This window comes from Xenopus laevis, chromosome 5L (assembly GCF_017654675.1).
Source record: "Xenopus laevis strain J_2021 chromosome 5L, Xenopus_laevis_v10.1, whole genome shotgun sequence".
Taxonomy (NCBI): Eukaryota; Metazoa; Chordata; class Amphibia; order Anura; family Pipidae; genus Xenopus; species Xenopus laevis.
This window is the reverse complement of record NC_054379.1, coordinates 8,419,233-8,446,103: the sequence shown is the minus strand read 5'-3', so window position 1 is coordinate 8,446,103 and position 26,871 is coordinate 8,419,233. Positions and strand designations below refer to the sequence as shown.

Genomic DNA, 26,871 nt, shown 5'->3' with positions numbered 1-26,871 from the left:
AAGGGCTGTCTGCAAATGCTAATTTTAGCCCAGTAACACTTAAAATCAGAACATAATTCCTGTCCATGGACATAACCAACCTCACTCCCCCTGGGTTTTATTGCAGTCTTATCAGATCGACTGTGTTCAGCCATCTTGTACTGGTTGCCTAAACAAGTCGATTGAGATCAGCGAGTCAAAATGCCCAACAAAGTTAAATATATGGATAAATACAGTTTTTCACTGTCTAAAGAGATGTAAAATGTTTACATCTGGATTCCTCTGTTGAATGTATGGCAGATGTCAGTAATGATCAACATTTTGGATGAAGCCAAACAGGAAGAATAATTTGATGTAAAGAAACGCATAGACCCCATTTATTTAAGGCAGTGATACCCAACCCTTGGCTCAAGAGCAACAAGATGCTCCCCAACCCTGTGGATGTTGCTCCCAGTGGCCTCAAAGAAGGTTCTTATATTTGAATTCCTGGCTTGGAGGCTAAACCGAGCCTCTTGTAGGCTGCCAATGGACATGTGAATAGCCAATCGTATTCTTTATATGGCGCCGCCCCAGGAACTTTTTTCATGTTGGTGTTGCTCCCCAACTCTTTTAACATTTGAATGTTGCTCATGGGTAAAAAGGTCAGGAACCAGGCTCCGACTGCTAATCTGTCAGTTCGGGCAAATGACCAGTGGGCCGCCCCATTTATGGTAAAGTGGGCCGGGGAAGCTGAAGGAAGCTGAAGCCGCGAAATGGAAGCCAAAGAAAAAGCCGCAGACGAGAACAAAGAAGCTGCTGTTGTCTAGGAGGAAGTAGACCGCCTGCCAAATTTTAAAGGAAATTTCCATTGAACACCAATGCAATATGCTTTTCATTTTTTATTTTTTATAAATCACTGGCCACCAATGTTTTATTTTAATTTTTTGCTTTTATGGGGGGGGCTGAACACCAATGTTTTTTTGTTTGTGCTCTTTTTTCCCTAATTTTAATGGCCACCAATGGTTTTTTTAACTTGGGGGGGGGGGGAGTTGGCCAGCAATGTTTTTTTTTAACTTGAAGGGGGGGTGTTGGCCACCAAAGACGCACATTTATATGTAGGCTGCTTTGATTATTTTTTTGTCAGGGCTGCTTTTTACTTCGAGTCCAGCCCTGTTGGGATCTCAGCAGTGGGACATAGCACTCTTCCCTCAGGAGTAGTAATTGGCCTGTACTGCACATATGGGCTAAAGTCACAAAGACTACACCAGGTCTAGTAACCCATAGCAACCATATGGGTGACCAGTAAATGCTAGCTGCTGATTGGATGCTGTAAGTGACCAGACTACTATGCTCTAGTCACCCAAATCTCACCCTGGAATTCATTCTGGGCCTCGGTAAGAGGGAACCACCGCTATAGGATAATATTTGCAATTGTAGACGATACTTTCTAACATCCATTAATGAACAATTCGGTGAGCTCTGACATACAGATTGTGCTCATGTTGGCATACATTGTACAGAACATTTCTGCTACACCCTTGGCACAGATCATGCACACAAATAACTTGTCGAGTCGAGTCAGGGGCATGAACTCCCTTGCCTGTCAGAACAACCACTTGGCATGCGGGGAAATATCTGGTATTGTTTGACCAGAAAAATGAACATCCCCCCCATTATCCACTTGGACAAAACATCAGGAAACCCATCTAGCCTAAAAAAACAAAATACATTTTAAGGCCATATACAAAGAGGGATTTGTTCTTCTGAAACTGCACCATGGGACTATTCTTTAACCAAAATGCTTAGCCCCTTTGTTAGACACAGACAGATACACCCTGTAAATCACATTTATGTAGTCAGAACTAAATACGCCAACATTCCAAACGAAAAATATTAAACTGCACATCACTAGTCATGCCAAGCAGTTGCACAGTAACGGGCTGCCATCTGGGTAACACATTTCTAGGGGCCTAATAATAAGATTGATGCACGGGCCCAATAACTTCTCTGGGTGGTTTTCCTTTGATTACAGCGGTGTACAGATAAGTGGTGGCACAAACACACAGTCAAACACAGCAAGAACATGACAACTTGCCATAAAGCAGCCCAGCTTGCCTTAAAATCCAGCATGCTCTTCAGCGCTGGTAACGATGCTCAGTAATACTGCAAAAATACAACAAATGCCAGCGTCACGCTTACGTTTCAATAACATCTGCTGAAAGAAAGAGGCTGGTTTTGTGCCGTCTCTTAGAAGGCAATGGCGTAAAATGATGTTTATAGGAGTACTAAGTGGGGTTATAAAGCAAGCTTTCAGGGATGCTTATTGCAGACACATTGTTCCCAAATAAGAGGTTGACTCTCAATGACTTGCAGCCTTCACAATATCCCCCAAGACTCTATCGCCCTCTCTCCAACATCGGCACTAGGCTGGTTGGCTAAGAAAACTAACAGGACTCTAAAGTAGTAAGAAGAAAGAGGTTTAGGAAACGCCCTGGTTGATGTGCTGCCTGGAATCCACACGCTGGAGATGGAAGGCAGATGGACTGCAGATGTATTCACTCTTGTGCATGGTGGGTACTAGGAGTCCTAATAAACCGCAGGTAGAAAAAAAATGCAGCACCGCTTGATCAAAAGGGAAAGTTATTTGCAAACGTAGACTGTTTAGATGGAATAATGATTCCAGGAGTAGTAAAAAACAGCCATAAAGAGTTCTTTCTTGAATTACGAAATCAGGTCCCACTCAGTGTGGTATGTTAATTTGCAGTTAAGTAATAGAGGTAACATTTTTCTTTGCTGCGCTTACTTGGTGAGCTCCTAGAGCAAAGAGGAACACACGCATCTCGCATGGGGCTAACGTTTTGAGAGGACACCAGAGCTTTTGCCCTACAAAACAGACATCATTGTGAAGTTGGTATCCACAGTAACCCTAGTGATTAGAGGGCTAGGAACCTATTGTTATCCATCAAACCAAGCTGATTGATTGCTATGGGCAACATCACTGGTGATGTTTTCTCCAATGTTTACACAGCGTGATAAATAGTGTGTGAGCCCATCCTAGGTTTTTAGCCAGTTATTGAAGAGCTTTCTATGACCCATCTGTGCTAACAGTGTCGGACATTTTAAGTGCTGCTTCTATAAGTGGCCACACATGGATATGGTTCACTTGTTTGGATCTTTGACAACTTTACTGATATGGTAGACCACATTGGGTTTATTTGATCTAACAGCCTTCAACCCAATGCCTGGAAAACATAGCAAGCTATAGTATACTGCCTGGAGTTGAGCCTGTGACCTGTAGGTTGCTGTGCAGGTTGTTATACTACTGTCCTATACAAGCACACAGCTAAGGTCCTGGTTCACTGTTATAGATATCCTTGTATTCCTGGTAGGCATGGTGAGCTCAGCTGTTGCTAACCTGGCCATATGTGCTCAGTATTAGCCATTAGTTATAACTGACTAATACTTTCTCTACAGTGACTCACTGCCCGTTGTAGGTCAAGTGTGCTTGGTCCTAGGTGCTGAGTGATTGCTGTTCCCATTACTCCTAGTACTTGCTCCTGTTCCCCGAGTGATTTCCTGGTTCTGACCCGGCCTGTTCCTGACCTTGAGTTTGCCTCACAATTTTGCTCCTGTTATCTGGTTCTGACTTGGCCTGTCTGACTACATCCGGCTCCTTCCTTACCGGCTCCTTCCCCAGAGTTTACGTTTGGCACCCTTGCCTGCCCCTGTGAGAGTAATGCATTCTCCGGCGGTGAGTACTGGCAGGACCCAAGTAGCATAGGGCCAGGCCCAAAGCCAAAGGTGGCTGATATAGACAGAAGTGAACACCTAGACAGGAATTTAGTCACTCCCCTGGGGTTTGGGTTTGCCATATGTGACACAAGGTCATGCACCCATGGGCTGCACCCTTCCCAAACACTATGTGGGGTAATTTACTAAACTCTGAATGCAAAAATCCTGAAAAATGTGATTTTTTTTTTTATAAAATCTGACTTTTAAAAGAATCCCAAATTTTTGGGGAATTTATTAAACCCTGAGGATGGAAAAGTCTGTATCAGAAAATCCAGCATCTCAGACCTGTCGAGGTTGCATATAAGCCAATTGGAGAAATCCCAAAGATTTTTTGATGTGCAATGGCTTTCGTGCAATAAATCATAAGAAATCCGAGTTTTCGAGTGAAAAATCCGAAAAATTTGTGAAAATCATTTTTTTTCCCGCGAAGCAAATTTGTAATAATAAATAAGTTAAAATAACCAGAAGCGGATTTGATTGGCGTGTGTAGCAGAAATGTTGACCCCCTATATGAATGAACCCACAAAAGTTACAGAATGGTTTTGGGACCATATAACCAAAAGATATTGTTCTTTGTGGTTACAAAGTCACTTGACACATCTTTTAATGAAACATCTTGAGAAATTACCTGTAGGAGGGTTCCATGGACACGGTTTTGCCGTACACAAGGGTCAGAGGAATCGGGAAGGCTGTTTAGCAAGGTCAGAGCAGTCTGAGGTACTTCATTTGTCATAACAAAGGGAACAAGAGCGTGCGCAGCCATTTCTCGTGAACGGTAAACTGGTGAGTGCCCGCATCTGAAAAAAAAAAAAAAATCATATAATACAATAATATTTTCCATAACATTTAATTGTACCTTTAAGTGTTCTCAAAAAAAGGAAACATCTGAACACTCCTAAATTGTGTTCTCCATCAACATTTTCCGTGTGAACAGTTGTCCAACTGCATTTGCATAAACGCCCAAGTTGTATTCAAGTGTTAAAATGCTGGATAAGGCACTGCAATTTACATAAGAGTGCACCTAGGTGCAACATTTGGGGGGTTATTTAATAAAGTCTGAATGCCAAAAATTCTAGTTTTTTTTTTTTTTTTTTTACTATAAAATCCGAATTTTTAGTGGAAAAAACCCCTCAAATTTTCGAGATTTACAGTATTAGTCCCCGAGGATGGAAAAAGTCAGAATCCAAAAATTCGGCATCTCAGCCCTGCCAAAGTTGTATATAAGTCAATGGGAGAAGTCCTTATCCTATTTGGAAGTTTCAGTGGTCTGCGCTGAAATAAGCCTGAAAATCCGACTATTTTGTACTTTTCATGCAAAAATCTGGGAAAATGGAGCGATTCGGGGGAAAAAACTCAGACAATTCGTATTTTCGATCGATTTTATCAAGTATGTCCCCAATCCAATTTAATCATTCTTTTTCATTAATAAATAAGGTCAAATGGTGGATTCTAGTTTACTTTGACTTTTTTACTTTTTGTACTTTTTGTACTTTTCTACAAACTCAGAAAAATGTGTATTTTGATAAATAAGGCCCTTGATGTTGGATACAAATTGTTTCTGCAAATGTGTGAGCTCAGACTAACAGTTGAACCAAAGTTGCCGTAAAAAGCAACGACTGTAAGGGTAGAACTACACAGTGGTTTTGACAGCCGATACCTTCTGTTCCGACGCGACTGTTGGATGCGAATGCTGCATGTTGCATCTTCATCCGACAGTTGTGTTGTGTTGGATGCGAATGCTGCATGTTGCGTCTTCATCCGACAGTTGTGTTGTGTTGGATGCGAATGCTGCATGTTGCATCTTCATCCGACAGTTGTGTTGTGTTGGATGCGAATGCTGCATGTTGCGTCTTCATCCGACAGTTGTGTTGTGTTGGATGCGAATGCTGCATGTTGCATCTCCATCCGACAGTTGTGTTGTGTTGGATGCGAATGCTGCATGTTGCGTCTTCATCCAACAGTTGTGTTGTGTTGGATGCACGCTGTGACAACGTCTGCCATTCCTATTGCTTACCTTAGATTCGCCGTATCCGACTGAAGCTATCAAAACGCCCGTGCAGTTTTACCCTAAAAGGCAACTCCGCTTAAAGTGTTTCATGTGCTACCTAGGTGATTGTGCCATTGTCTCCTGAAAATCACATTACTGGATCAGAAACCTCCAACCATCTATAAGTAGAGACTGTACACTACCTTGTAAAGTGTCATCTAGAAAATGGACCTCAAAGTCCATAAATATATATCAATATTTCAATTTGATTAGCCAATAAAGGTATCACATTTGATCTTCTAACAATATAAATCCTTCTTTTTGGAAGACTGCCATGGTAACACAATGAATCTGTTTATGAATCTTCCCTTGTATTCAAAGTTTAGGTCCCCTACCATGCACAAACACTAGGGTCAGGTTCATCAGACAATTAGCAGTATGTTTTTGGACTACAGGAGGTACAAAAGGACAAGCACAACATCTGGTGGAAAAACTAAAACCTGCTACGCCGCTAATGTCGTAAGAGTTCACATTACACAAGCTTGCATGTGAAAACCTACTTATTTTTTTTTTTTTTAAAACGAATGAAATACTATGGCAGATTCTTACAGTGGAACAGCGCAACTCGGCAAAATATCGTCAATACACGTGTCCTAAATGATGTTGCCTTCCTTAGACTCGAAGCAAGTAAAGCCCTACTAAATTCCATAAGTACAGTGCCTCTCCGAAGGCAAACACAATTTCTGGGAAAGTCCTATTTTGGTAAGTAATGTTTAAAATGACTGGGTTCCTCACAAGCAGCTCCACTGAAATGTTTGGCTGTAAATTATTTAGAGACAGTGACCCTCTTGTTCTTAATTGCTTTAAGATGACCCAGCAGGGTTTAATCGAGATTCTTTCCACAAGCCCTGATTACCGCCAGATACAGCAACTCCAATGACCTGTATATACCATTCCTCTTCTGGCAAAACGTAAACATCGGCAACAATATGTGTTGTTTATATTCCTAAATTAACAGCAACTGTATGCGAAAGAATGTCCTCGTTTCTCTCCTGACCTTCGGAAAAGGAATATTTCGCAAAGGAATCTGGCATCAATTCAGTGGGAAGTAAATTAATGGCGGACAAGAGGACCAATACAAGACCTGGAGGTGGCAGATTTTTATTTTGTATTCTCTTTTATTGAACATAAAGTTGTCAAATTACATAGTTGTTACTTTTAACATTATTAGGGCAAGGCCAGATGTGGCGTTTTTGCTGTGTTTTTACGTTGCATTTTTAAAAAAAGAACAGCCAGGCGTAAATACGAATAAACTGCACTACCACTGAAACTAATGGAAAACGCACTATGGCAATTCACACAGGGCACTTGCAAGCTGAAATCCGCCACAGGACGCCAGTATTGCCGTTTTTTTTAGCAGAAACACCAATACGTCAAGAAACTACCTGTCACGGCTGGCACCCAATACCAGAACAGGTGCCAAGTACCCTGGTCTCGGCTCGGCTTCACCAGTAGTGTGACCACCGTTGGGCTTCGGGAGGAGCCCTCAGCTTACTTGGGTGCCACCTGGACTTAACGAGGGGTACAAGGCGAGATGTTCTGGCTAGCAGAGGGGCACGGCAGGAAGCAGAGTCTTTTGGGCCGAAGGTCACGGTACAAATGGAGCAGGCAAGAGAATCGTCAGACAGGCTGGGTCGAGGCAGGCAGATAGCAAGAAACGTCAAACAGGCAAAAGGGTCAAAACCGGGTGATCAATCGAAGGGTTAAACAGTAGAGTAGTCGTAAGCAGGCAAGGTCAGGATCCAGAATTCAGGATAGTCAAAATAGCCAGGCAGGGGTCAAAACAGGAATCAGACAGAATCAGAATAAACAAGCTCAAAAGCACCAGGAACTAATCCTATCACGGGCAATGGTAACCTGTGGGAATGCCCTTTAAATACTATTTGAATTTGGCGCCTCTCGCGCTGACGTCATTACGTCAGCGCGCCTGCGCCTTTAAATCGGAGTGCGCATGCGTGCGCGCGCGCTAGGAAGCCGGCACCGGAGCAGCGCGGCGTGACGGGCGTCCCCGTCGAGGGGGCGGCAGGCGTCCCTGCCGTCCCCCCACACCATGCCCAGGTAATTTTATTACACTACCAAATCAATAGACTCTATGGGATCTGTACGTTGGAAACCACACTTTACGTAAATACGCAGCGTATTTTAAATATGGAGTCCAAATTCAACAATGAGAACAAAGAGAAGTGCATGTTGGGAAAAGAATACTATGTGCTGAAAAACGCATGTTGACGGTCGCATGTGGTTTCAGTGGCGTATTTACGCCTGGCTGTTCTTTTTTTAAAAACACAACGTAAAAACGCAGCAAAAACGCCACGTCTGACCTTGCCCTTGCAATATCAAAATGTAAATTTTGATACATAGGTGACATAAAATATGCAGGTGTTCACTCTTTAAGTTACACATCAGTATAAATTGCAAAAACTATTTTAAAAACATATAACAAGTCAATTGTCCTAGTCCTTGGTATTTTACTTCTAGTTGTCATTTCTTTTTTATTTCCTTCTAGCTTCAGCATTGAAAAGGTCAACTTATTCTCATACAGGTATGGGACCTGTTATCCAGAATGCTCGGGACCTGGGGTTTTCCGGATAACGGATCTTTCCGTAATTTCGGTCTTCATGCCTTAAGTCTACTAGAAATTCATTTAAACATGAAATAATCCCAATAGGCTGGTTTTGCCTCCAATAAGGATTAATTATATCTTAGTTGGGATCAAGTACAAGCGACTGTTTTATTATTACACAGAAAAAGGAAATCATTTTAAGAAAATTTGGATTATTTGGATAAAATGGAGCCTATGGGAGACAGCCATTCCGTAATTCAGAGCTTTCGGGATATCGGGTTTCCGGATAAGGGATCCTATACCTGTATAAGTATCCACAATATTATAACTAATCATATTGATACGTTTACTCATTTATTAGTGTTTGACATCAGTTTATAATTACTAGGTCTTAGTTGCAATATATTCTTTCCACGGAAGTGGCTGAATAATTCCAATATTTGTTTTGTAATGAAGCTGTCAATTCTTCCATCATTATATATATATATATATATATATATATATATATATATATATATATATATATATATTATTATTTATAACATTTATTATTTATAACATTTATTATTTGAAACCATTACTTGGAATCAATTTCTGTCTCCAAAGCATAGGAATTTGTGCTTTAGCTGCTATAAGGAGTTGTAATAACAGGTCTTTTTTTGGTAACATTTTCCGGTTAAAAATTATGGAACAAGAGAATAGCTGACGGGCTTGTTCTTACTTGTTCACCAATGATTATAGAACTCGTATCAAGCATTTCCTTCCAATATGTCTCAAGTAAAGGGCATGAAAACCATATGTGTTCTAATGTCCCCGGCTCCAGATCACCTCCAACATAAGTCAATGTCTAGGCAGATTTTTATTATCCAACATGACCATAAGAAGTCTTGCATTCATGTGTCTTTTTATTGCAACACCCTGAATTTTTACATGTTTTGCCGTGTGCAGAGCCCATAGGCCAAGTCATTCTTTTTATTGGGTTTCTAGATTCTGACACCAATTGCTTTTCTTTAATTCAGACCCTGACTTCAGTAGCCAATGATGGAGGCCACTAGGCAATTGACAGAGATGCAAAACCAGATTCGAAGGACATCATGAAGCATCTTGACCAAGTCAAGGCCCCAGCCTGAACCCTTTATACTTCATGGTGGCAATTTCATGTATTTCAATGAAGCCGATTAGAAACGTTTCATCTTACAAATTCCAGATAGCGGACGAAGGCCAAAAGGAAAGTCTGTTAAAAACTGTTACCTGAGGAGGATTAGACCAGTAGTGAACTTTGCATTACAGGTATGGGGCCTGTTATCCGGAATGCTGAAAGTGATCTTTCTGTAATTTGTATCTCTATACTTAGGGGCCCATTTACTTAGTTTGAGTGAAGGAATAGAGGGAAAAAAGTTCGAATTTCAAATGGTCGAATATGGCTACTTCGACCATCGAATGGACTACTTCGGACCTTCGAAACGAACGATTCAAACTTAAAATTGTTTGACTATTCGACCATTCGATAGTCAAAGTACTGTCTCTTTAAAAAATTCTTCGACCCCCTAGTTCGCCACCTAAAACCTACCGAGGCCAATGTTAGTCTATGGGGAAGGTCCCCATAGGCTTCCTAAGAATTTCCTGATCGAAGGAATATCCTTTGATCGATGGATTAAAGTCCTTTGAATCGTTCGATCGTAGGAATATCGCAAAACCCTTTGACTTCGATATTCGAAGTCAAAGGATTTTACTTCAACAGTCGAATATCCAGGGTTAATTAACCCTCGATATACCCTAGGTAAATGTGCCCCTTAAAGTCTACTTAATTTAAACATTAAATAAACCCAATAGGATTGTTTTGCCTCCAATAAGGATTAATTATATCTTAGTTGTACAAGGAACTGTTTTGTTATTTCAAAGAAAAAGGAAATAATTAAAGAAAAAATTAGTTATTTGATTATAATGGCCTTTCAGTAATTTCTGGATAACAGATCCTATACCTGCATTACATCAGCCCCAAAGTCAACTTATTCATAATAAAAAGGTCCCTTGAACCATTTGAAGAGGTTAACAGCCTACTTGATGTACAAGTTTTTTTTCCGAGGGGTTTTGCCCGAAAACTCAAATGATCGAGCGATTCGAGTTTCTTTTTGCTGGAAACTCAATTTAAAGTTTTTGGGTTGCGGGACTTGAACTCGCAGAATCGGGTTTTTCACATTCAAGCTTTTTCTTAAATACGATAAGGTTCAAGTTCATTCAAGGTAAAATACTAAAGGATTCCACCATTCTTTGGAGGAATATTGGTGCATTATTGCTCACACGTAGGGATGGGCGAATTTTTTCGCCAAAAAAAATGACGCCCATAGACATGTATGGTGTCATGCGTCAAGAAAAAAAAAAAAAAAAAGACGTGCATCAAAAAAATTTTGCGGTGCGACAAAATGTTTTTCACGCCCATAGACTTTAATGGGAGTCTGCAGCGAATTTTTTGCTAAACAAAACAGGTCAAATTCGCCCATCCCTACTCACACGTCAATAAGACCCCATGTTCCATCCACTTTCGGGATGTCTCGTCTGTACTCGGGGACTATCCTAAATAAACTGGGGCAGATAGGAGGTGTGTTAATGGCAACAGGGTTCCAAACATGGTTATCGCTAGGGAAAGTAATTTGTTTTCAGTAGATGAGTTTAATGGAAACAATACCATATTTGTAACAGTGTTTATAGCAGATTTACTTTAAAGGAGAACTAAAGCCTAACTAAAGTAGTCTAGAAATGTTGTACATGATGTTTTGTGCTTCTGTACCAGCCCAAGGCAACCACAGCCCTTTAGCAGTAAAGATCTGTGTCTCCAAAGATGCCCCAGTAGCTCCCCATCTTCTTTTCTGCTGATTCACTGCACATGCTCTGTGCTGCTGTTACTTACTGAGCTTAGGGAGCCACTCACAATATACAGTACACATAGAATAGAAATGTCACAATATAAGGCTGATTAGTAATTAATACACATAATTACTACATGGCAGCACAGAAACCAGTGCAATTAGCATCAGAATTGAATAATCAGCAAACCTGTAGCATCAGCTTATATTACAGCCAGGGAAGCTCATTTTCTGCTGGATAATTAGTGACGAGCCCTAAGCTTAGCTTCTCAACAGCCAATCAGAGCCCACTGAGCATGTGAGTGTCACAGACACTTTCCAAGATGGTGACCCCCTGTGACAAGTTTGAAGTCCTGGATCATTGCTGCTATTGACAAGCTCAAACTTTAGCCTCGTGCAATAAGTTCACTATATAAAATATGGCATTTTTAGCCAAATTCATTTTTAAGGTTTTGTTCTCCTTTAAGGACAAAGGCACGTGGGATTGTTGGTCGCTGTTGATTTTTTTTTTACCATTCACTGTTTTTGTTGTTGTCGTTATTTGGTCAATTATGGTCAATTATGCAAATTCAGAGGTTCAGTTTTGGTGGAGGATATGGTTTTCAACCAAATATAAATTAATACATTCCTAATTATATCAGTGTGTCCATGATTGGCCAAATGGAGTACAATCATCAGATTAAAATTATTATTATTCGTTTTAATTCATTGTTTGTTTTAGCTTCAGAGCAAATTCCACACAGCACATCCATAACTGAACTGGAGGAGCCGAAACCCATTGTGTTATAAAACATGTCAAGAAATAGGGGCAAATTTACTATTGGGTGAAGCGGCGAACGCTGGAGAAAATTCACCAGCGGGACGTCATTTCGGCAATTTACTAACGATCGCTGGCGTAATTTTGCCAAGGAAATAGACTCTGGCGCAACTTTGCACTCTAACGCCAGGCGAATTTTAGCTCTGGTGAAAGAGCGTTACTACGCAAATTCACTACGTTTTTGATTTTACTTTTATCGCCAGACTTGACTTCGCCACCTCAGACCTGGCTAAGTGCAATAGAGTAGATAGGAGTTCCTCAAAAAAAAGTTGAAAATTTTTCAAAGTACCAAAATTTTTTTTGGGGGTACCATCTCCCCCCCCCACATTTGCTAACATATGGCACATAAACTATACACTGGGCACATGTGTAGGACAATATAACAACTCTATTTTATTAAGGTTCCCTGGCCTTGTGTAATGTATTTGCTGTAGGATATACGGCCATTGTACTTTAACTGCACGCTGTATGCAAATTAGCCAACACTAGCGTAACTTTGAACTGCTGGCGTATTTTCGCTAGCGCAACTTTGCCAGCTTTCGTTACCCTGTGCACAACTTTGGATCTTCGTGAATTAACGTTGTCCAGGTGAATTTAAGCCTGGTGAAGTGTTGCGATGTGGGCAAAGCCAGCGCTGGCAAATTTTCGCCAGTTAGTGAATTTGCCCCTTGGATTCTTTTCCGAGGGGGAAAAAACTAAAACTGATCAAAATGACCTTAATTTGTGTATTGTTCTTCCTTGTGCTGCAAAATCATTTCCAACTGCAGTCAGCGCAGTCGTATAACCGGCATTTCAGTTCTATTCTGAGCCTTTTTTTTTTGTTGATAGAGAAAATATTGGCACATGTAGACATTACAAATAGTGTTTGACAATAACTAACCAAGGACATCTGTAGTGGAAAAAAGATAGATACCAGTAAATAGAGAACTGCAAAAAAAAAAAAAACTTCCCTTCACATTATGACATGGATTTTGTTATTGTGTTTTCTAGGACATCTCCATCACTGAGTTTAGTGAAGGACAACTGTATTTTGTGTAATTCTTTCATTACTATTTTAAGAAAGACGATGCTAACAAAATATTATGGACGGCATTCAAGGTAAGTCTAAACTTGTGCTTCCTGAAAAGCCTCGTCTTGTGAGATAGTTTTAATGTGAATATAAATCAGAGGAACATAAATATTTACAATTTATATGAGACAGGGTCATTGGAAGAATTCTGGGACAATATGATCTATCTGAAAATTAAGACCAATGGCAACCTGTCTCAAGAGGCAATGAACTTTTGGCGTAATGCATAGGGATGGGTTTGTTTCGCCAAAAATTTGTCGCAGACGCCCATTAAAGTCTATGGGCGACAAAAAAATGTTTTGTCGCGTGGCTAAATTTTCTTGACGCGGGTCTTTTTTTTTTGACGCACGCCGCCATACAAGTCTATGGGCGTCATTTTTTTGGCAAAATGAGGCGAAAAAATGCGCCCATCCCTAGTAATGCAGAATGTTGGGCCTAATTTTTTTTACATTTTTTTTAGCCGAGCATGCATCTTTTTTCCCCCCTCCCCCCTGATTTGCATATGCAGATTAGGGTTCAGATTTGGTTGAGTATTCAGCCGAATCATTCACAAAGGGTTCAAGGGTTCGGCCCAATTCAATCTAGTGGATTCGGTGCATACCTAATTTCTACCTCATTGAATTAAAAAATATCCATTAATAAAAACATAAATAAATATGAACACCATTTCCCGTGTAGAGTTACTAATAAGGAGTCTCCTTTATAAGGTGTATGACAGTGACCATATTATATTACGTGATGTTTTTGCACAAATGGAAGCAAATTTGAAGCTAAAAAAAAAAAAAACAATGTTAAACTGAACCCAACAGGTGCCATGGACATTTTTCTTGCGTTATCGGTATAGTCGGTAGTTTGCCTGGACAGGATTATCTGACCTACCAACACTGGCCATCCATATACTGATAAAAGTGTACAAACTATTTTTGAAATGGAGCCTGACTATCCCAACCGATATCCAAGGTAAATGGGTCATCAATTGGGCAGGTTTGAGACGGCCATTGGCCGATGCACCATATTGGCCAGTACTTGGTGCATTGACAGTTCAGGAAGAGGAGAGGTAGACACTTATGTCTCAACCCCTTCTTCTTTTAGATTGTAAGCTCTTTTGGGCACACCCTCTTCATCTCTAGTACTGGTTGCTTTATATTGGCCCAGATGCCAAGCCAGATTTGAAGGGTATCCATGGTGCATCTTGGCCATGCCTGCCCGACCCCTGTTCTGCTCAACCCCCTCCCCATAGTGCCCTGTTGTTTCAGACAGAAATTGAAGAAGTTGGGTGACAATTCTACGCATTTTAATGGAGTAGGTTAGAAAAGTTTTGGGTGCAAATTAGCCGACATGTCTGAATTGAGCAGATGATTGCCCCAGTTCATTGCATTCACTGAAAACAGAAATGGTGCCTCAATACTAAGTAGGATTGGTGCATTATAGAGAGAACTTTGACACCAGCTACATAGCAAGGTCTGCTAGAGAGGGATAAACAAAGAAAATGTAGGCGTCAACAACCTCAAAACTTAAGCACCTGCCAGTGGACTCTCTAGGAAGGACAAGACTACTTGTGGCAAATACTGACCCTACTAATGGCAGTTTCTAATGAAGGGGAAAAAAGAAAATGAAAATAAACATATGAATAGCGGACAGACTGATGTTAATACAGACTCCAGCTGCATGGAGGTATCCGCTGAAGGTTGTCAGCAGCTTTATTTTTATTAGCCTCCTCCCCCTCCATCCAGTCTTCCTTAATCAAAGGCAACAGGAAGAAATACAAATATTTATGAAATGTCCCAGAACTGACGGATGTTCTGTCATGTGAATAGACCTTAATGGACCTTTAGCCTTGAGTCAAACGACCCGTAGGTAAGTGATACTCTCTACTCTCCTCACACCAGCTGTACTGTAGGACAACCAACATATAATGAATCCTACTGAATCAATCCTACTGGGTTTATTTAATGTTTATAGTAGAGTTAAGGTATGGAGATCCAAACTAAGAAAAGATCCCTTCTCCGGAAAACTCTAGTTCCCCGAGCATTCCATTCTGATATATATATATATTTAATACATACATGCACTTGTATCTATTGTGTAACTACACAGAATGTGTGTCAATGTGTAAGTGTATTTGTTTTCTATCTGGACAATCTGATAAACTATGCAGACCAGCATTTAGGCTGATGGGTGTGTCCCGGCCTTAGATAGTGTGTTGTTTTTATGTAGGAACCTTTGTGTGGTTTCTGTGTGAAAGTGTGTGCAGCCAATGGGAGGAGTGTATGGTGGAGACAATAGTGTTTCGATGATTCAGAGTTGCCCAGCTAAGCATCTTTGGGATCCTTGGCAAGTTTTATGGACCAACCGTATTGGATCTACACTTGGTCTATCCAGACTGATGACACTGCCAGAGCAACAATGGCAGACATGCAAGTGTCAACGCTCACGGCTCATTGAGAGACACAGGTTTTTGGCCATTGCTACAAAAATGGAGGAAGGTTGTCTGAAAGAGTGGTTGGCTCATGGTCAAGTGCATCAAACAAATTAGTTAAATCTTCTTTTCTAATAAATGCCATTCTTGGAAAAGGATAACCTACATTCATGTGGTATTCAGCAAATTTATAAATGCTTAGTACACCCCAATGGCGAATAGACTATAGTATTTAAATACTAGTAAAGAGTATTGTACAAAGGATACAATAAATTGGGTGGTAAAAAGTACATGTATGGGACCTGTTATCCAGAATTCTCAGGACCTGGGGTTTTCCAGAATAATGTATCGTTCTGTTATTTGGATCTTCATACCTTAATTTAAACATTAAGGTTTTTTTTTTTTTTAACACCTTGAATGAACTCAGAATTCGAATGGTTTCCAATTTAAGAAAAAATTGGAATGGGAAAAACTCGAATCAGCGAGTTCGTATTAATCGAAATTTCGGCAGGAAAAAACTAAAATCACTCTAATTGGGCCAAATCTCAAACATCATAAAGGCTATTAACATGTTCAAATGGTTCAAAGGACCTCTGCCATTGACTCCTACATGACATTGACAGGATTTAGATAGTGAATTTTTGGATTTGAGCTATTTCCAGGGTCGGGGTATAATAAATCTTGAAAAATTCAAGTTTTTTTTAACCTGAAAATATGAATTTTGACCAAAAAAAATAAACTCAAAATCTTCTGTAAAACACAACTTGATCCGTAATAAAAAAAAACCTAAATAAACCAATTGGCTGGTTTTGCCTCCAATAAGGATTAATTAGTGATGGGCAAATTTGTCCTGTTTCGCTTCGCCACAAATTTCCAGTAAAATTTGTGAAACTGGCAAAAATGTTGACACCAGCGTCAACGTTTACGACAGCGCCCATTAAAGTCAATGGGTGGCCGTTTATTGACTCTGGCCTCTGTTTATTGTCGCCGGCATCTAAATGGGTGCCGATGTCAGAACCATCACCACCGTTTCGACACTGCCAAATTTTAGGCGCCGCCAAATTTTTGCAAATTTATTCACCGGCGGCCAAATTCGCTGCGAATTCACGCCTGGCAAATAAATTCGCCCATAACTAGGATTAATTAAATCTGAGTTTGGATCAAATACAAGCTACTGTTTTATTATTACACAGAAATAAGAAATCATTGATCACTGATTATTTGGATAAAATGGAGTCTACGGGAGATGGTCTTCCTGTAATTCGGAGCTTTCTGGATAACAAGTTTCTGAACAACAGCTCCCTTATCTATAGATAACAGTTCATGTTGCATCTGGTGTTTTGTCCCCATACATGATTAAGTAATTGTACCCGCTGAACCACTCTCCACTAAGGATTATGACATCTGAACACCATGGCCACCCATTGAGCCATCATCCTTACCATAATATTTGTGCCCTTGGTGCTTATGCTCATGAGCAGAGGTACTTGTACCCCTTTACCTACTATGACTGCCTTGGTGAAGGCACCAGCCACCAGAAGGTAAGTACCAGCTTTTCAGTCTGTGAGTGATCCTGACCCAGGTAGATCTGCATCAGGCATTCATGTTAGTTGGATGATGATTGAGGACTTCATTAGCTTCTCAGACTGAGATCAGGTCTTTGACTGGGATATTCATGTTTTTATCTTTGTGCCACTCCAGAAGCCTTGTGTTTGGGATAATTATCCTGCTGGAAAGAACCCTTCCAAAGCTTCTTTTTTTTCAGAATGAAACCTTTTTTTGTACCTTCCATTTTTCTTCTATTTAAACAAGATGCCAATTTGATTAGCTCTACAGTATAATGCTACCACACCAAACTGTAGGTGGCTTATTTGAAGTGTAGGCCATGTGAGATTTGTGCCACATGTAATTTTGGCCAAAATGCTCTACCTTGGTCTTATTTATATCCAGCACTGTATCTGGGGGTTACTCTACAACTTTCCGGCAAACTCCAGATGTGCTTTTCTGTGTTTTTTTTGAATAATGGCTTCTTGCATGCCACCCTTCCACAGAGGCCAGTGTTTTGCCGACACTGATGACGTTCCATTACTGAGCACCTCCTGTAATGCTCAAAATTCCCTTTGATGATAAATGTAAGATTTTTACAGATTTAATCAACTTGCGGGTTTACATCAAAAGGGGAAGAAAAGAGAACGTTGATTGTTCTGCACGTTCATGCTCTCCCCCTTTTGCGCCTTCTCTAAATATTGTGTTAATAATGAAAAACAAATATGTATGTGATAAGCATGACTTAAAGCATTTGTAGTGGCAGGAATCCAGGCATGACTTGTTTCAGAGCCAAAATACTTTGCCCAAATGACCCTTAAAATTGCATTAATAAATCAGAGGATTGAAAAATCTAACGATAAACAAAGTTTTAGAGAGCGTTAGAGAGTTACAAATTAACAAGCCGCCTAGGTTTTCACACTCCCGGCCCCTAGTAATAAAACATAATTCTAATATAATGAGTTTTGAACCAAGAGTAATCTGATATACTGGATAATCCTTGGGAAACGTGTAATAGCATGCACTGGAGGCATGAAACATTAATAGACTAATTCTCACAATTTAGAGAAAAGACCTTTTTAAATCTACAACACTCTAAAGCTGGAAGAGCAATGAATGTGTCTATCTACTTTGCTGCAAATACAAAGATGGCATGGTGGGCACTGGGGTCCAGAGTTCAATCGCAGCTAGGGTGCTGGGTTCTTGAGTTCAATTCCAGCTAGGGGGCCGTTTATAAAGAGTTTGTATGCTCTCCCTGTGTGCCTGTATGGGTTCTTCCCATACTCCAAATACATATAGACAGGTTAATTGTAGGTTTGTAAGCTCACAAGTGGCAGGTACTGATATGAATCGCTGTACAGCATTGCCTAAACATGTCAGGGCTATACAAATAAAGTATAATAAACAAATATCAATATAATATTTCAGGGTTAATAGTTAAAGTGCAATTTAAATTGTAGAGCTTTGACATGAACAAGAATATATCAAATATACACCGCTAAAGCAAGGAGCTCAATAATTATCTGGAAGGATATTCTTAAGATAAATGGGCTGAATGGGTATGATTTCCGCCAAAATCCCTTCCCACAGGCACAATGGACAGGAACAGCCATGGCTCCTGTTTTCTTCTCCACTAGCTGAGGCCCCGTGTTCTGGCCCACATGGGACATTTGCAGATGAAATTATTAAACCTGCTCTATTCCCAAACTGGCTGATATCCATAGTACGTAGTACATCAGTGGACCACCATACACGTACCAACAATAGTACCAAATGGGAACAAGCTTTAGATACCAGTATCTTCTGTAGTGTTTATGTGGATTCGTATTCCACCATACAGCATGGAAGCTTCATTATTCATAGCTGATTTTCCCCCCATTCTACCAAGGGCTGTATAAAACACATTTAGAGAAGAATGCCATCCTCGTTTATCCCAGCTCTATATCTACTTTTTCTTTATGAATCCCTATAAGCTAGTGGCGCCCAATTTTGACCAACCCAAAGTTTTGTGTCTCTCAACCTTCCCACCTCTTAGGCTAGGACCATTGTGTTGGCTCCGGCACAAACACACTTGGGGGCCGATTCACTAACTTTGAGTGAAGGATTTGAAGTTAAAAAACTTCGAATTTCAACGTTTTTTTTGGGCTACTTCGACCATCGAATGGGCTACTTGGACCTTCAGCTATCGAAGGATTCGAAGTAAAAATCGTTCAACTATTCGACCATTCGAAAGTCGAAGTACTGTCTCTTTAAAAAAAACTTTGACCCCCCTAGTTCGCCATCTAAAAGCTACCGATGTCAATGTTAGCCTATGGGGAAGGTCCCCATAGTCTTGGCTAACTTTTTTTGATCGAAGGATATTCCTTCGATCGTTGGATTTAAATCCTTCGAATCGTTCGATTCGAAGGATTTAATCGTTCGTTCGATCGAAGGAATTATCCTTCGATCAAACTATCTGCGCTAAATCCTTCGACTTCGATATTCGAAGTCGAAGGATTTTAGTTAATAGTCGAATATTGAGGGTTAATAAACCCTCGATATTCTACCCTTGGGGCAAATTCACTAAGCGCCGAACGCTAGCGTTACTTCGCTAGCATTTGGCATTTTCGTTACTGTGCAAAGTCCCAAAAAACGCTGGCGTGTTTTCTACATTATGGGTGATAGGCTGAAAAAGATCAAACAATTTTTTGGGGCTCCCCTCCTTCCCCCCTACATTTCCTGACTCATGGCAACTTACCTATACAGTGGGCACATGTGTAGGGCAAAATAAAATTTTTATTTGATGTTTTGAAGGTTTTCTAGGCATTTGTAGTGCTGATACGTATTCCTCCATTGAAATTTGAATTTGGCGCCGTATGCAAATTAGCCTACGCTAGCGCAACTTCGCAACCTTACGCTACCCCTGAGCGCAACTTCGGATTTTAGTGAATTTGCGAAGCGCTGGCGAAACTACGCCTGGCGAAGTGTGGCGAAGTGCGGCAAAGTTACGCCTGGCGCAACTACAAATCTTAGTGAATTTGCCCCTTAGTGAATCGGCCCCTTGGTGTGAAATGCAAAGTCTTGTGTTTCTTTGCCAAAATCCGCCGAGTGTGCTCAAGCTGGAGCCAACGCAATGGTTTTGGATACAAACATAAGAAGGAGGCTACTGCCTGTGGTAGAGGCTGAGATTCAGCAGGCTGATTTTGGCCCTGTGTGGCCCTTGCCTTAGACTGTAAAATATATTAAATGAATTATTTTATGTATATATCAAGCTCCTGTGTATGTCGCAACACTTTCTTACAGTAGGACGAAAAGGAATAAGCAGCCGGAGAACTGCAGTGCATTGGCTACAGAACAAAACTGTTTTGTCTGAAAACTCACTTTCAAAAATTCATTTTGAAATTAAAAAAAAATCAACGTACACTGTGCTTTGCTCACCAACCCTTCACACATGCCATGTACTGTATATTGAATGCACATCACCACAAGTGCTGGGACCAAGGAAGCCCAATCCCAATTTATGGATAAGAAGAAATAGGCAACATCGATTCTCCATTTCTCTCTCCACCCAATTAATCACTGGGATTTTCCTCCCTGAGATTAAATAAACAGCAAGCAAAATGTTACACAAGCTGATTCATGTGCTGTTGGGAAACAGTGTTTTTGGCACCATAAAGGAATTTCATTTTTCAGATAAGCGCCTTTTACATATTGTGCTCAGTGTGTTCAGCCTTGTATGAGACTAAAAGCAGGGTCGGCCCTATGCGAGCTCTATCGCCCCAAGGCTGGGAACGCCTGTCTGAAGATATCTTTCGGATTAAAACACTTAGGGGTTGAATTCACAAAAGTGGTGATATTGAGACAAAATAAAAGTGGAGATAAAAATGTCGGATTTGCCACCAAATTAACGAACCTCTATCTCCACTTTTGTGAATTTGTCTTTTAAACAGACGGTTTTCAGATTTTGTTTTTCGCACATCATTTCGAATTTGTCTTTAGCTCTCACTGAACCCGTCAGTCAGACATCAAATTGGAATTTCGTGGGCGGTGGGTTATTTTACCTAGGAAATTATACATCCGTTTTTTTTTAGGATAACCTGAGCTTTCTAAATCTGCCTACACATTTGTTTAATTCCACTTCAGTAACAAGATACAAGGGTCTAAATACAAAAAAAAATGGATTTCTATCCGAAATCTGTTTTATCTCAGGTCATAGGGGCAAATTCACTAACATTCGTAGTTGCGCCAGGCGCAACTTCGCCGCGCTTCGCCACTCTTCGCCAGGCGTAGTTTCGCCAGCGCTACGCAAATTCACTAAAATCTGAAGTTGCGCACAGGGGTAGCGTAAGATTGCAAAGTTGCGCTAGCGTTGATTCGCTAAGTGAAGCGAAGTTACGCTAGCGAAGGCTAATTTGCATACGGCGCCAAATTCAAATTTCAATGGAGGAATACGTATCAGCACTACAAATGGCTAGAAAACCTTCAAAACATCAAATAAAAATTTTATTTTGCCCTACACATGTGCCCACTGTCTAGGTAAGTTGCCATGAGTCAGGGAATGTAGGGGGGAAGGAGGGGAGCCCCAAAAAAAATTTCGATCTTTTTCAGCCTATCACCCATAATGTAGAAAACACGCCAGCGTTTTTTGGGACTTAGAAAAAATTTTGACTTTTTTTGAAGCAATCCCTATCTACTCTATTGCGCTTTGCCTGGTCTGAGGTGGCGAAGGAAGTCTAGCGTAAAAGGTAGCGTTCAGTACACTGCGCGCGTTAGTGAATTTGCTTCGTTACATCCGTAGCGAAAATTCGCCAGGCGTAAGGGTGCGAAGTAACACTAGCGAATCTACGCCAGCGTTCGTTAGTGAATTTGCGAAGTAACGAAAATGCCAAACGCTAGCGAATTAACGCTAGCGAATTAACGCTAGCGTTCGGCGCTTCGGCACTTAGTGAATTTGCCCCATAGTGTGTAATTGCTGCTGAAAGTAAAAAAAAATGGCTGGGGGAGCTTTACTTTTCCTTTTGATAATATAGTCACTCAAATTGCTAATATTGACTCATTCATTAGGCTAAAACTAGTAAAATAATGCACGTGTGAGTTCATAACTTTATAATTGTATAAAACATGCTTTTTTTGGTTTAATCAGGGTTTTACTTGTTTCGTTAATGAGGCTTTTACACCTATAGGGTAAGACAGAAACTTGTGTCCTGATGCCAATCCCTATTAATATGCTAATAACTCCCCAATGGAGCACTTCACCCAATAAATATTGGCTGAACCAAAGCCAGGGCCAACTTTACTATGCTCTTGCTTTATTTATTTTCAGCCAAAGAAAGCTTTCCTACTCTAGAAGGCCAATGGACTTGATACTTGATGGAAGTCATTTCATTAGGATGGCATGGGGTGAATGGCTTTCTATAGCCAGAGCCTGTGGCAAGACAGATTTTGTGGGTCTCTGTTATTTACTGAAGTGGAACTGTGTGACCCTTGCCCTTCAGTTGCTGTTGTACTAATTTCATGTACCCCTATGGTAGCTCTACTATATTCTATTCTCTTGACCTACTCCTGCTCCTCTGTGATGCTGGGTGGCATTACCCCTATTTGCACCTCACCTTCCAAAGATCGAGCAACATTTTTATTCCTAGGGTGAAAGTTCAAACAGATAAAGATAAAAATACCCAGACCCAATTGTTTTTCTCTGAGCAATCATTTAACAACTTGACACTAATACGTTATAAAATGTAACAGGCTCGATCGATATTCAGAGTTAATCTAAATCATGATCTTGTACCTGGTGGAGGGAGCTCGTTTCTGGCCAAATATTTCATTCTATTACTATGATTTCCAGCTGGGGGGAAAAAAAAGACAGTTGGAAAGTCGTGCATTTTATCAAAGGGCTCGGATGCTCCCGAGGGCACGCTGGATTTAAAGTCAACAAAAAACGTCAGCTTCATTCTTCTTAATTCATAAAACTTCTCAACATAAATCAAAATCATCATTGAGCAACTGTCAGCTGTGCAGAATGACGCCCCCACTAACAAACTCTCCACCAAGAGATGACATTTAAACACAAGGATATATAATCATCTTATTTATCTTAATAAAAAGATTGTTGTGCATTAAATAACTTTTTTAGCCAACAGGAGGTGTGGCTTAGTGCAATAGCCTGGTGCAATTAGGAGCAAAGTGGGCAAAAATGAGAAGCACAATGATACCAGCAACAGAATCCACAGGCCCCAATAGTTTTTGCATAAAAAGAGATACCGTAAAGCAGGGATCCCCAACCTTTCATACATGTGAGCCACATTCAAACGTAAAAAAAAGGTTGGAGAGAAACATGAGTATGCCAAAAGTTCCTGAGGGTGCCTAATAGGGGCTGAACTTGACTATTGGTAGCCCCTATGAGGACTGACAGTCTACAGGAGACTCTGTTTGGCAGTACCTCTGGTTTTTATACAACTAAAACTTGCCTCCAAGCCTGGAATTCAAAAATAAGCATCTACTGGGAGCAACAGCCAAAGAGTTGGTGAGTAACTAGTTGCTCCACTTATTAGGGATCACTGCCATAAAGCATATTCCCTGTGCTAAGCATGTGCTTGTAAGACAATGGCAGGAATTGCAAAAACTGTTTTTAATAAGACTTTAATAAAGTACCCCCTATTGTAAATTAAACGGGTATTAGACCCTAGAGAGAATTTCCATAACCTTGTTTTAAAGACCATGAACCTGGTGCCACACTACCTTCAAGCGTTTAGTTAGGGGATTATCAAACAGTAGGAAAGTTCTAAGCACACTGGGCATACCCTGCCAATGGAAAAACCACCCAGACGGCCTGCTGCTGAAATAGATGGCAACCAGCTATTTTAGCTATTTTTATGTTTTTTGGCCAAAATCTGTCACTATGGCAGGCAGCCCAAATGTTGACATCTGCCCGTGGAATAAACATGTGGCCCAAGAGGAGACTAAGGAAATAAGGTCATCTTAAGCAAGGCTGAAACCGCAAGCTAACTGGTAAAAATCTCCTTGTAACTAGGAAGAAGATTTGCACATTGGCCACAATGAGAGAAGCAGTTTTGCCCACTCACTCAATGCCAATTGCTGCACTCCAACCAGGTGACTTGGGTAATCACGTGATAAATAAATATCCAATTGTGGGCCCTAGGGCCCAATGATCTGATAACGCCATGAATAGACAGAGGACAAAATCCTTGACAAAATCAGCCAGGCAGGTTAAAAAAATCCAGTCGGATCGGGAACTACATCACTTCGTTGATGGGGGTCCTTCATCCAACTGGATTTTTAAACCTGCCTGGCTGATCTTGCCGGCTGCTTATTTTGGCCCGAGTATGGCACCTTTAGAATTCCTCTAGAAGTACTCTTTGGTTGTTAATAATTAATAATTGAGTGCTGTGCAAAAGTATTTTGGTGGTTTTGCCGCTTGCATAAGAGACAACGGGCAACAACGCTTCCCATGTGCCCTAAGTCTTAACCGTACTGGTTACTGAAAGGAAGAATATTATTTTGCATATATAAAGGGAAAGGAATGTGCTGTGATACATTATGTTGATAAAAGGGTGTTACACTGTAGTAGAACGTTGGGCTCTCCCTATAGTAAAAGTGCTGGGCAGTATCATCATCATGCTGATAAAGAAGGTGTTACAGTGGAGCAGGGGGAGGGCAAGGAGTTTGTGGTTAAGTAGGACACAATAAATGGGTGGCGGAGGAGCAAGATGAATCATTTATGGCCACAACATGAAAACAAAAACACTGCAGTGAATGTGCACGAGAGCAATAAGGTTCAAAGTGTACAAAGGAGCAGGAAGGGCAAAGATTAATATTTGCAATATTTACAATATTTCACAGCTGCCAGTATTGTATAGTCCCTCCAATTATCTGCAGGTTACTCAAGTTCGCTTGGACTTTCAGTGGAATTTTCTATTGTCCGCAGCCTCTAAACGGTGTCACGTTTAATGATTGAATTTCCCCAAATGAAATGCTATTTTTCCGTTCAGTCATTCTCTTTCTTACTCCAAGAATAAAGGTTATTTCCTCGTATGAAATTCTTTCCAAGAATATATTTCACTTTCCCTCCGTCGTGTCTACGAATGTCCTGGATTCCAGTCAACGTTTCCCCCGTGAGTGGGCCAAACTAGAAGGAGTTAAAAAAGAGTAAAATGCATCCCGCGGGGTCTCATTATTGGGTGTACCCTTGGAGGTGCGGCTGTTTTATTATTCAGCTCTCGAAACTCTTTCACCCTACTTAGAAACAAGTTGGCTTGCGCTATATTGTCCAACCTAATTCCCACCAATGAGAACAGTAAGGAAAACACTATTACGATCCCCTTTATTTTTACCAACATATTCTGCCCCAGCAAGGTTTACAATCCATATTTCCGGCACATATGTTACGCCCAATGCTTATCAGTAGCCAATTAACCTTTATATATGTGTATTGAGAGGAGGGTAAAGTACTCGGAGGGAAAGCAAACAAGCACAGGGGAGAGAGCATACGGGCTTCAACCTAGGACCTATGCTACAAGGCAAAGCTAACCAGTGCACCAATTTTCTACCCCTTTTGTGTATAAGAATATTCAGACTCGGGCCAAGTAGCGTTTCCGCCCAAGGCATCACAATCAATAACAAATTAAACACACTCGACCAGACAGTCAGCCCCAGTTGAAGTCCCTTCCCAGAAAAGTAACCAGACTAACTCTTTTATACAGGAACTTGCCCTTTGGCCTTACTCTTAAATGAAACATTTCCCTTGTGATGATCCGTTCATTGCCGACGTGATTATGACGGGGAAACCAGTTTTCCAAATGGTGTTTCAAGGCAACAAGGAGAGCCAATGGTCGGTAAGAGAAGCAAACAGCGGTGTGACCCGCGACTTTTGGAACCCGCGTGTAAAGTTTAAAAGGAACGTGGCCAAGAAGTCACTCCTTTTCCTCAAAAACATTGTTTTCAATTACATCCACTCTCAAGTACAAGGAAAATAAAAGGGCTAAAAGCTGACGACAGACCGAGTCACAGTTTATTGGCCCGTGTGTGGGGCCATCTGATGGGATTCCCCGATTGATGTCTGGCTGAAAGTCGGCCAAATATCGATTGGGCAGGTTAAAAAAATCCTGTCGCCCCACATGTTGGAGAAATTGTGGCGCCCGTGGTACTCTTCCACGCATTTTCTGGGACTGCCCACAAATACAACCACTTTGGACAGAAGTGGCTGCTCTCATAAGCCAACTAATAGGCTGACCACTACCTTTGGACCCCATTATCCTCCTTCTGGGTAAGCCAATAGCTAAAATACACAAATGTGGTCAAGTCCTGGTGAATCAGGCCTTAACAGCCACTCGCCTGGCCAGAGCTTCTAAATGGAAGGACCCTACACCACCCACGAAGGCCGAGATAATCAAGAGAGTAAATAGCAACAGAACATTTTGCCTTTATACAGAACAGGATGGACCATTATCTGAAGGTCTGGTCTATGTGGGAACTGAGGGGCTGGCCTCCTCTCATTAAAGGAGAAGGAAAGCTACGGAGGCATTTTATTGCCAATAGATTAGCTGCAATAGTGCAAGCTAGAATGCTATATTTACAGTATTCTGTAGAATGTTTTACCATACCTGAGTAAAAAGCTCTAGAAACTCTCTGTTTGTTTAGACTAGGAGCTGCAGTATTAATGTGGTGTGACATCACTTCCTGCCTGATTCTCTCCCTGCTCTGGGCTCAGATTACAGTAGAGAAGGGAGGGGGGTGGGGAAGAGGAGCAAACTGAGCATGCTCTTGCCCAGGGCAATGAGGTTTAAGCTGAAGGCAGGAAG

The 26,871-nt window shown here is 40.9% G+C and overlaps 1 protein-coding gene across 2 annotated transcripts in view; it reads right to left on the bottom strand.

Annotated features, from left to right (window-relative positions):
- Positions 1-26,871, bottom strand: part of LOC108716087 (thyroid adenoma-associated protein homolog) — a 285,703-nt gene that overhangs the window by 97,921 nt on the left and 160,911 nt on the right. The window contains exon 29 of one of the 2 annotated variants that reach the window (XM_041562504.1): positions 4,379-4,547. In XM_041562504.1, the coding sequence (XP_041418438.1) occupies positions 4,379-4,547 (169 nt within the window). Of the gene's footprint in view, positions 1-4,378; positions 4,548-23,128; positions 25,200-26,871 lie in introns of those variants that run through there. The other variant, XM_041562505.1, reaches the window with a different exon arrangement.